The 10959-nt window shown below is 46.9% G+C and overlaps 1 protein-coding gene and 1 long non-coding RNA gene across 5 annotated transcripts in view; one reads left to right on the top strand and one right to left on the bottom strand.

Moving 5' to 3' along the window:
* Positions 1-5922: 5922 nt before the first annotated feature.
* Positions 5923-9681, bottom strand: LOC311580191 (tubulin alpha-1A chain). The gene is made up of 4 exons (XM_084751523.1): positions 9529-9681; positions 7510-7732; positions 7226-7374; positions 5923-7109 (listed from the first exon to the last, which is right to left on the bottom strand). Exons 1-4 carry the CDS (start codon positions 9529-9531, stop codon positions 6129-6131), a joined length of 1356 nt encoding a protein of 451 aa, XP_084607649.1. The 5' UTR covers positions 9532-9681; the 3' UTR covers positions 5923-6128.
* Positions 9647-10959, top strand: part of LOC311580196 — a 38745-nt gene continuing 37432 nt past the window's right edge. For all 4 annotated transcript variants that reach the window (XR_014773390.1, XR_014773391.1, XR_014773392.1 and 1 more), the window contains exon 1: positions 9647-9778. This is a non-coding gene — a long non-coding RNA (uncharacterized lncRNA). The remainder of the gene's footprint in view (positions 9779-10959) is intronic.

The raw sequence follows: 10959 nt of genomic DNA, 5'->3' as shown, positions 1-10959 counted from the left end.
ATGGATTAATCTACTCTTGGATTCATAATCTGATGTTGCTCTAGGGAAACAGTAGAAGCCAGGAGCTAAGGCCTAGTCGAAGGAGGGAGGTTACCAGGGATATGTCCTTGATAGGTGAACTTTATCCTCTGGTCCCTTCTCTCTGCCTCCTGTTCTCTATGAGGAGAGCCTTTTTGTTCTACTGTGGGGATCAGGAACAGGGGAAGGCATTGAGTGGTGACGGGGCCCACACAGAATCCCAGGAACCAGACTCTGGAAACCAGACTCAAAGGTGCAGATCTAACTTTTTTTTTTAATATTTATTTATTTATTTATTATGTATACAGTGTTCTTCCTGCATGTACATCTGTAGGCCAGAAGAGGGCATCAGATCACATTGCAGATGGTTGTGAATCACCATGTGGTTGCTGGGAATTGAACTCAGGACCTTTGGAAGAGCAGGCGGCACTCTTAACCACTGAGCCATCTCTCCAGCCCTGCAGATCTAACTTTATTCAGTGTAAGCCTTTAAAGATTGAAGGGCCAGGGCTGGAGAGATGGCTCAGTGGTTAAGAGCACTGACTGCTCTTCCAGAGGTCCTGAGTTCAACTCCCAGCACCACATGGTGGCTCACAACCATCTGTAATGTGATCGGATGCATACTGTATACATAATAAATAAAATTAAAAAAAAAAAAAGATTGAAGGGCCAAATGCCGCCTTAGCCTCAAGCACCAATAGCAATCAATCAGGTTGGTGTAGCTATAGGGAGTGTGGGCGGTGGGGGGAGGAGGCAGGGTCACCTCTGAGACTTCTGTAAAGAAGAGGAAGCAGTCACTGCCCTAGCCTTGGCTCCATTTTGAGACGTCTCTAGTGTGCCACGAGTCCCTAATAGATCAGCACTGTGTGTGGTGGATCAGGACTGTTCAAGGAGCCCCAGGAGCCGCTGACACTTCCCTCGCCATTCTCTGTGGGCCTCCAGAAGGCCCTCCTCCTCCTCCTCCTCCTCCTCCTCCTCCTCCTCCTCACACTCTACCACACGCTCTTGGCCGCCATGTTGTGCCTACCAAGCGTGGGGCAGGAGCAGCAGAACCAAGGGACCGTGCACAGAAAGCATGGTTCTAAAAAAGTCCTTCCTTTAAGGGCTTAGTTTTTATCAGGTATTTTACCACAGAATGAAAAGTGACAAGGGCATGGTTCTTTGAGTATCTACCACTAGCTGCTAGATCCTATAAGAATTGTATTTCGTGCCGGGCGTGGTGGCGCATGCCTTTAATCCCAGCACTCGGGAGGCAGAGGCGGGCGGATCGCTGTGAGTTCGAGGCCAGCCTGGTCTACAAAGTGAGTTCAGGACAGCCAAGGCTACACACAGAGACCCTGTCTCGAAAAAACCAAAAAAAAAAAAAAAAAAAGAATTGTATTTCGTTTTGTAAAGGAAATGCCATATTGCTTGCTTGTGTGGTTGGTTGGTTGGTTGCATGGGTTTTGTTGTTGTTGAGACATTTTCATGTATCCTAGCTGCCCTCAGAGTCTCTCTCCATAGCCCTGCATGACCTCCCAACTCTATGTCTAAAATGCTAGGATTGCTGGCACCCGTCACTTCCACAGGCTTAGTCATTGCCGGGGACCAAACCCAGGACTTGCCGCATGCTGGGTAAGCCCTCCAGCAGCTCAGCCTCTTCTGCAGCTCAGTCTTGGCCTTCGTTTTGTGCTGAGTACAGAACCTACAGCTTTCTGTGTGCAGGGTACATACTAATACCCAGCTATCCTGCCAGTCAGCCTATGGCTCATTGGTTTGTTGGTTTTGGGTTCTTTTGAGACACAGTCTCATTTAAACCAGATTGCTAAGTGGTTGAAGACCTTGTTTTTCTGTTCTGCTGTCATTTCCCAAGTGTTTAGATTGCAGGCATGTGCTACCACACTCCACTCTGGCCACTTCTTAGCTATGTTACTTCAGGTGCTATTAAATTTTCATTATTGAGGGGCTGGAGAGTTGACTCAGAGGTTAAGAGCACTGGCTGCTCTTCCAAAGGTTCTGAGTTCAATTCCCAGCAATCACATGGTGGTGGCTCACAACCATCTACAATGAGATCTGGTGCCCTCGTCTGGCCTGCAGGCTCACATGCAAGCAAAATGCTATAGAAATAGTAAATAAATTTTGGGCTGGAGAGATGGCTCAGCAGTTAACAACACTGTCTAATCTTCCAGAGGTCCTTTGTTCAATTCCCAGCAACCACATGGTGGCTCACAACCATCTATACCCTCTAATGCCCTCTTCTGGCATGCAGGTAGAACACTTACATACCTAAAATAAATAAATCTTTAAAATTTTTTTCTGTTTGTTGTAAAATTTTGATACTGTTTTATTTTTGTTTATTTGAGGTGATCTCATCATTTTACCTTGACTGGCCTGTAATTACTGTGTAGTCCACACTGGTCTTGAAGTCACAGAGCCACTTGCCTCTGACTCACAAGTGCTGGGATTAAAAGATGTGTGCCACCATACCCAGTTTAAAAGCAAACAAACAAGGGCTGGCGCATGGTGGCGCATGTCTATAATCTCAGCACTCAGGAGACAGAGGCAGATGGATAGCTATGAGTTCAGAACCAGTGTGGCCTATAGAGCAAGCTCCAGGCCAGCTTGGACCTTTAGTAGGTAGTAGGACCTTGTCTCAAAAAGGAAACAACAAAGCAAGAGACAAAAAAAAAAAAAAAAAAAAAAAAGCAGAGCTGGAATTTATTAAAAGGAGAATTTAAGTACAGGGTGCTCCAAGAGAAAGTAAGGCACACCCAAGCGTGTGGGCGTGGGCTTCTCAGAGGACTGTGACTAAATCCGCCCTTAGACAATGTCATACTCGGATATACTGCATTCTAATTACTTTAATCCTCTTCCCTCTCATATCTCCCTCCCTGCCAATCCCTGCCCCTCTCTACAAATCCATTTCCCACGTTCATTTGGTAAACCTGGTTTCATTGCACTTCATTTGTTGTTTTGTTTTGTTTTGTTTTATTGAGACAAGGTTTCTCTACATAGCCTTGGCTATCTATGCTGGGATTCACTATGTAGACCAGGCTGGTCTTGAACTCACTAAGATCCACCTGCCTCTGTCCCCTGAGTACAGAGACTAAAGGTGTGCACCACATGCCCAGCCTCATGGCACTTTATTTAAATTATTTTGTGTGTATGGGGAGGGTCTGGAAGTCCGAGGACAATGTGCAGGAGTCAGTTCTGTCCTTGCACCCTGTGGACCCTGAGGATGGGAATCAGGTCAGCAGACGTGGGGCCTGCAGAGCCGTCTCTCTGGCCCTCACATGCATGTCTTTCTCTTTTGCTTAACCAAGGCCATTTGTATAACTGTGGATTCAGAACTAGCCTTCAGGCTAGGCATGGTAGCACAAGCCTTTAATCCCAGTTACTCAAGGGGCAGAGATTTTTGTGGACTGAGGCCAGCCTCGTCTACATAGTGATATTCAAGATAGCCAGGGCTACATAGTGAGACCCTGTCGCAAAAAACAAAAACAAGTAGGGTGTGGTAGTGCAGGCCTTTGATCCCAGCACTCAGGAGGCAGAGGCAGGAGGATCGCTGTGAGTTCCAGGCCAGCCTGGTCTACAAAGGGAGTCCAGCACAGCCAAAGCTACACCGAGAAACCCTGTCTCGAAAAACCAAAAAAAGAAAAAATAAAGAAAAACAAAACCCTCCACAAAACTCAGCTACCTACTGGAGCTTTGTGACTCACAGATGGATGTACAACTGCATCTGCTTCCGATGTCCACATTTCCCAAAAGATGCCTCTTACATTTGACCTAGATCTTTAATCTTTCCCCCCCCAAACCCATCTTTAGCTGAATATCAAGTTTAAAACCTAATGAACATTCAGTCTGGATGTGAGTAACTGCATTTACCGTTCTATGCCCCCTTAGTTGGTAGCATCAAATAAAAGGACATTTAAAAGATAGTTGATACAAAAAAATATAATTTTTTCCCCACTGCATAGTATCTCAGAGCAGAAAGCAATGTTACAATGCTAAGGATAACAGGCTCTTCTGCCCCGCTGGACTTAAGGCAGGGCTCATTTTGGAGAAATATTTAGCTTAAAACTGTTTCTAGGACTGTGTGATGGCTCAGCACATGAAGATGTCTGCTAGCAAACCTGACAAGCTTAGTTCAAACCCTGGGACCACACAGCGGAAGGGGAGAGCTCTAGTTTCCACACAGTGCCTCCCAGCCCCGAGCATGCTGCGGCGGCTGCTGCTGCTGCTGCTGCTGCGCTGAAATCACACGTTGCCTTTGAATGTATTGGCCCATATTACTAAAGGCACATCCTTAGAGAAGCATTCAGATTTAATTAACATATCAGACTGAATGTTCATTAGGTTTTAAACTTGATATTCAGCTAAAGATGGGTTTGGGGGAAAAAAAGATTAAAGATCTAGGTCAAATGTAAGAGGCAGTTGATGGAGACCAGGCATCTTTTGGGAAATGCGGACATCGGAAGCAGAAGCATGTGACGCTAGGCACACCCCAAGGAGTCCAGGGAGCATGAGCAGCCGCTTATAAAACCCCAGGACACAGTTACAAACGTCACCGTTTTCTCTGTTAATAGCATAGCATAACATCAGCAGTTAACCAAAAGACTGACTGTAAATCAGCAACTTTCAACGCAGAAAGCAACTGCGTGGTAGAAGCTTAGCGTTCAAGGACAGCCTGCGCTACCTAAAGTGGCCTGTTAGGAAACAAAACAAAACAACAAAACCCTCAACCTGCCAGTTAAGTAACTTTAATGAAATAAAAATGTAAATAATAAAAACAGCATTTTTGTTGTTGTTGTTTGGGTTTTTCGACACAAGGTCTCTCTGTGTAGTCTTGGCTGTACTGGACTTGTTTTATAGACTAGGTTGGCCTTAAACTCACAATGTTCCACCTGCCTCTGCTTCCCAAGTGCTGGGATTAAAGAAACGTGTGTGCCACCACCACCCGGCTATTTTTTTTTTTCCCTTTATGATGACATTTTTCTCTTTTTTATTTGCAACAGGACTTCTCTCTGTAGCCCTGGAACTTGCTTTGTAGGCCAGGCTGGGCTTGAACTCACTGAGATGTGCCTATATGATGCAATTTCCCCCCATAATGTCCCCTTCATTGTCCTGTGTTCCCCTTAGCTATTTCCCTTCCTTCCCTTTCTAGTGCTAATCCCTTCACACATATTAGATAGTTTAGTACACCAAGATAGCTTAAAATTAACTGAAGAATATGCAGCAAAGCTCATTCTTTCTATTTAGAATGGGGGTCTCCCCTACAGCCCTGGATGACCTGGGACCTACTCTGTAGGGTGGGCGGACTTAAACTCAAGAGATCCACCTGTCTCCTGAGTGTTGGGATTTGCCACCGTGCCTGGATTATGTTTAAAATTATTTTTATTTACCTATGCATTTTATTTTCCAACCATTTTTTTATCCTTTTGAAAAGGTCTCATGTAGACCAAGCTGGCCTGCAGCTTGTTACACAGTAGGTAACCACTGAATCCTCCGGCCCCTGCACCATGAAATCTTTTTCATGTGGGTCATTGTCCTTTTTTCTGAGAATTTGACTTGGTTATCTGTCAACTTCACACACTGGAGTCACGGGAAGAGAAGGTGCCTCCTCAGATTGGGCTGTAAGCAAGTCTTTGGGGGCATTTTCCTGGCTAATGATTGGTGTGGGAGGGAGGCTGGGTCCGCTGTGGGCAGCGCCACTCCAGAGCAGGTGGTCCTCGGCTGTGGCGCACACCATGGAGTGCAAGCCAATGAGCAGCACTCCTTCGTTGTCTGTTTTCAGTTCCAGCCTCAACTTCCCCTGATGACTGACTGTAAAATAAAATAACTCCCCCGCCTCCACCCCTGCCAAGTTGCTTTTGTTCATGGTGTTTAATCTCAGCAAAAGAATAAAAACTAGGACACAAGACAACGTTTAAGACAGGGAATCTTTTATTTAAAACCCATCAGTGAAATGGACGGCTTGGGTCTATGACAAATCATTCATATTTAAAGCAGAAGTCAGTAACTGTATGAAGCAAACGTTGCCACATACAAATTAGCTGATCTGACCACAACTTTCTCGGCTGGAGCAGAATAAAGTTCCCTGTGAAAGCAGCACCTTCGTGACAACATTTAACTTAATATTCCTCTCCTTCCTCCTCCCCCTCTCCTTCAACAGAATCCACACCAACCTCCTCATAATCCTTCTCCAGGGCAGCCATGTCCTCTCGGGCCTCAGAGAACTCTCCCTCCTCCATGCCCTCACCCACATACCAGTGCACAAAGGCACGCTTGGCATACATCAGATCAAACTTGTGATCTAGGCGAGCCCAGGCCTCAGCAATGGCTGTGGTGTTGCTCAGCATGCACACAGCCCTCTGGACCTTGGCCAGGTCTCCACCAGGCACCACAGTGGGTGGCTGGTAATTAATGCCAACCTTGAAGCCAGTGGGGCACCAGTCCACAAACTGGATGGTACGCTTGGTTTTGATAGTGGCAATGGCAGCGTTGACATCTTTGGGAACCACATCACCTCGGTACAGCAGGCAGCAAGCCATGTATTTACCATGGCGAGGGTCACATTTTACCATCTGGTTGGCTGGCTCAAAGCAGGCATTGGTGATCTCTGCTACAGAAAGCTGCTCATGGTAGGCTTTCTCAGCAGAGATGACAGGGGCATATGTGGCCAGAGGGAAATGGATACGAGGGTAGGGCACCAGGTTGGTCTGGAATTCTGTCAGGTCAACATTCAGGGCCCCATCAAATCTGAGGGAAGCAGTGATGGATGACACAATTTGACCTATCAACCTGTTTAGATTAGTGTAGGTTGGGCGCTCAATGTCGAGGTTTCTACGACAGATGTCATAGATGGCCTCATTGTCTACCATGAAGGCACAATCTGAGTGCTCCAGGGTGGTGTGGGTGGTGAGGATGGAATTGTAGGGCTCAACCACAGCGGTGGAAACCTGGGGGGCGGGGTAAATGGAGAACTCCAGCTTGGACTTCTTTCCATAGTCAACAGACAGCCGCTCCATGAGCAGGGAGGTGAAGCCAGAGCCAGTTCCCCCGCCAAAGCTGTGGAAAACCAAGAAGCCCTGAAGACCCGTGCACTGGTCAGCCTATAGGGAAATAGAGAGAGAAGGAAATGTAATGTTTTGCTGGCAGGACACACACTCCTAGCTAGGCACCGGAACCCCCTCACTGCATTTTAAATGTATCCACATAAGGCACTTACCAGCTTGCGAATCCTGTCCAAGACAAGGTCAATGATCTCCTTGCCAATGGTGTAGTGGCCACGGGCATAGTTATTGGCAGCATCTTCCTTGCCTGTGATGAGCTGCTCAGGGTGGAAGAGCTGACGGTAGGTACCAGTGCGAACCTCATCTGCCAAAGGAGAAGAAATCAGCCGTCCACCACCAACCAGCCACACAGCTCACTGCCCCTCCTGTGTCTGAAGAGATCCTGAGTATGTGAGGAGGAAGGAATCCCTCGGGGAAGGGAAGCTCCGGGTCAGCTTACCTATAACTGTGGGTTCCAGGTCTACGAACACCGCCCGGGGCACGTGCTTGCCAGCGCCTGTCTCACTGAAGAAGGTGTTGAAGGAATCGTCTCCCCCTCCAATGGTCTTGTCACTCGGCATCTGGCCATCAGGCTGGATGCCATGTTCCAGGCAGTAGAGCTCCCAGCAGGCATTGCCGATCTGGACGCCAGCCTGGCCAACGTGGATGGAGATGCACTCACGCTGTGGGAAGGAGAAAATAAAATAAAATGAAGCTGTATTTCTATTTCAGATTCTAATAGATTTCTAAAGTGTTTCCATTCATACAAATATTGTTGAAATTTATTTGGAGTCCTATCCCAATATGACAGAAACAATAAGGAGAACTACTAGAAATACTGCAGATGGGTGTGGTCTAAATACAGTCACCTCAATTCTGTTCAAGGGATGGTGGAAACCCATGGTTCCCACAGCCATAAAAGTTTTAGTATTTGAAACATAATTTGTTCGAGGCCAGCCTGGTCTACAATGCAAGTCCAGGACAACCAGTGCTACACAGAGAAACCCTGTCTCGAAAAACAAAAAATAAAATAAAAATTTTCAAAAAATCGGAATTACTTTGTTTCTCTTCCTGATAGGTAAAGATGAAGGTTTCATCTTATTGAACCTGGTATTTCATCTTGGACATCTGTACTGCAGCTGCGGCAGGGAGCCACACCCTTCTGCAGTGTATCTGCGGAACCCATTAATACTCTGAGGTTAGCAGCTAGGCTACGAGCTAGACAGTCTGACTTCTGCTTTGCGTTGTTTGCTGCGCCTGGTGCTAGCCTGTTCCCTTTGTTACATTATTTAACAGAGGAAGCTCTATTTCCAGCTGCTGTCTATGTGATCGCTTTGTGCTGCTTTCAGCGTCCCTCCTAACCCTGTCTGGGGCCATTGCCTGAATTAGTGAATTAGTGAAGATGGTATTAGAACAAAAGACAGTTGGGTGCAAAGTATATATATTTTTTTCCTTAGCAGCAGTTTCATTATTTTCTGAAGGTTTTTCAGAATAGTTTCCACTGTATGGAACCGAAATATGATCTTTAAAGCAGGCTAAATTAGAAACAAAGATCACTCAAGAAGTGCCAACAATAAAAAAAAAAAATCGAGCAAAAAGATAACATTTAAAACTAGCAAATGGTGTTTTTATTCGCTGCCTCTCTACAGACCACATAACATTATTATTATTATTATTTCAGTCTATAGGTATACTCTTCTATCTCTTCAGGGTTACAACTCTCATTGTCTGCGGGGTGGGGGCGGGGGAAGGGCGTTTCCCTGGGTTCTGACAATCTCTGGGTTTCTGACTCTGGGCTTCACAAAGTGGGCTTTGTCACTCACCAGCCATCCGGCCCCATCTGCTCCACCCCCCCCCCGGACCCCCAGCGAGATGTCCCAGGTGTTTAGTAAATCGTGCTTTTGATACTAAAGCAAACGAAACACCTCCTAAGACTACAGTTCCACAACGATGGTGGGTTTTTTGTACGTTTGGTTGGTTGGTTGAGTTTTTTTTTTTTTTTTAACAAAATAAAAATTAAAAACCCCTCCAGAGTTTGGTGAGGGCGAACCCCTCCCGAAACGCCACGGAAGCAAGAGACAAACAACCCCGCCCCTGCGCCTCCCTGACACCGGCTGCCATGGATCCGACGCAAACTAACCATTTTCCCAGCGAAGTGGGGCGCTGTTTCTGGAGAACGGACTCGGCCACCGCCCTGCCCTCCCGCCGCAGAGGGCCCCGCGCCTGGACCCCCGCCCCGGCGGCCCCGGGCTGTGCGAGCAAACGCTGGCCGGCGCGGCCTTTGTTCTTCCCGGGTCTGGGCGTCTCCCTGTCCCCGCACTGCGGCTGCGGCACTCGCCGACTCCGCGCCAAGCTACACTTAACAAAAGCATCGAGACCACCCTTCCCCGCCGAGGTGACAAAAGGCTTAGGCTTCTCCTCCTAAGGTTGGGGCGCCTGATACCCACCCGCTACCGAGAGCCCGGGAAGGGTTGCTCACCATTGTTGCTGCTTCGCTGCTGCCGGGAGGGTGGCGGAGGCGAGGAGGAGGAGGTGTTGCTTCTTACAGCGCGACTCTTAAGCGGTCGATGTAAGAGAACCTGCGGCACATGGGCGGATGCGGCTCCTTATATACACTTCTGTCACCATGGGGATGGGCCAGGGCCTTTTCCTGTTGGTCCAGACCCCTCTGTCTGCCCAGAGAAGCCGCGACAGGAGAGTGGTGATTGGTGCAAGCGACATGGTATGAGGTAATCTCTCCCCCACCCCTTCCCCCTAGCATCCGTAGACTTCGCATCCTTCAGACAAAGGCTGTGTGCAAAGGCTACTTACTAGCCGAGCATCCATTATGGGGTGGAGTTGGGGAGGGGACGAAAGGGAAGAAAGAAAACTAGGGTTGGTTGATTATACATGGCTTAAACCTTAAACTATAGTTAATCTAAGGTTTTCCCCAACACTTAGTCACGGAATTTATGTTGAGATTCTTTTAATGGAAAATTCCAGCTTTTTATTCATACTGCACTAAATCTGACTACATTCTGTCAGGATTCAACATCTCTAATTACGTTTAAAGTAGCAGGGAAGATGAGAATGATGGTCAGAACGGCTTGGGTAAATGCTGTTTTACAACTATTGTTATATTTATTATTATTATCATCATCATCATCATCATCATCACTATTATTACTACTACTATTACTATTACTATTAGAACAAGATTCAGAAGCCCAGTAAGATTTGACCACGCCCTTAATCCGAACAGCATCTGGGAGTCAAAGGCAAGAAATTCTGTAGTTCAAGGTCATCATAACTGGCCTTAGTGGCCCACGCCTGTCAACCCCATTGGGAAACTCAGGCTGGAGGACTGCTGCAAGTTTGAGGCCAGCCTGTCTGAAAAACCAAGAAAAAGAAATAACACACAAAACAGTTCTCAATCCTTTGCTAGAAACCTTTTCTGAGCGGTGGTTTTCCCATCACCCCTCCACGCCCACACCTCACCCCCCAACCCCCCGCCTTTCAGTGGTATTTTATCCCTAGAAATGAGCCATTCTTTCTAATACAGAATTCAGAAACTATAAGGAGAAAGAATTGAGTTTTAAAACTATCTCTTTCTTTGTGTTGGTTTATATTTCTGCAATGCGTTTTTTTTAAGGGGGAGGGGTGATATCAAGCAAAAACTGAGATACCAATTTTAAAAGAGGAGAGTGTTATAATATAATTTTGCAATGTCGTTTTCATCCCCCAGGCAAATGTGCAATGTCAGCCCTTCTGCCGTTCATTTTATGCAGTTCCCTGAATTCCTTAAATAGCCCCTTCTGCAGCTGGGCTTCTAACTGTGGGAACTGTAGCTCCTTACACCGCTGTACTCAGCCAGAGACTGTGGCTATTGCTCAATTGCCCCGCGGGACAAAAATGCCTTGCTTTCACCCCT

The sequence above is a fragment of the Acomys minous genome (genome assembly GCF_964271855.1).
Source record: "Acomys minous genome assembly, chromosome: 12".
Classification (NCBI taxonomy): domain Eukaryota; kingdom Metazoa; phylum Chordata; class Mammalia; order Rodentia; family Muridae; genus Acomys; species Acomys minous.
Note: the sequence above shows the minus strand (reverse complement) of the source record. Positions and strands in the feature narration are given on the sequence as shown.

What these genes read in the sequence shown, in the direction of transcription:
- LOC311580191 (XM_084751523.1), bottom strand. An exon ending in CCTGGAACCCACAGTTATAG is followed by an intron (nt 7,375 to 7,509) that starts GTAAGCTGACCC and finishes CTCCTTTGGCAG; the next exon opens with ATGAGGTTCGCACTGGTACC. An exon ending in TGGACAGGATTCGCAAGCTG is followed by an intron (nt 7,110 to 7,225) that starts GTAAGTGCCTTA and finishes ATTTCCCTATAG; the next exon opens with GCTGACCAGTGCACGGGTCT.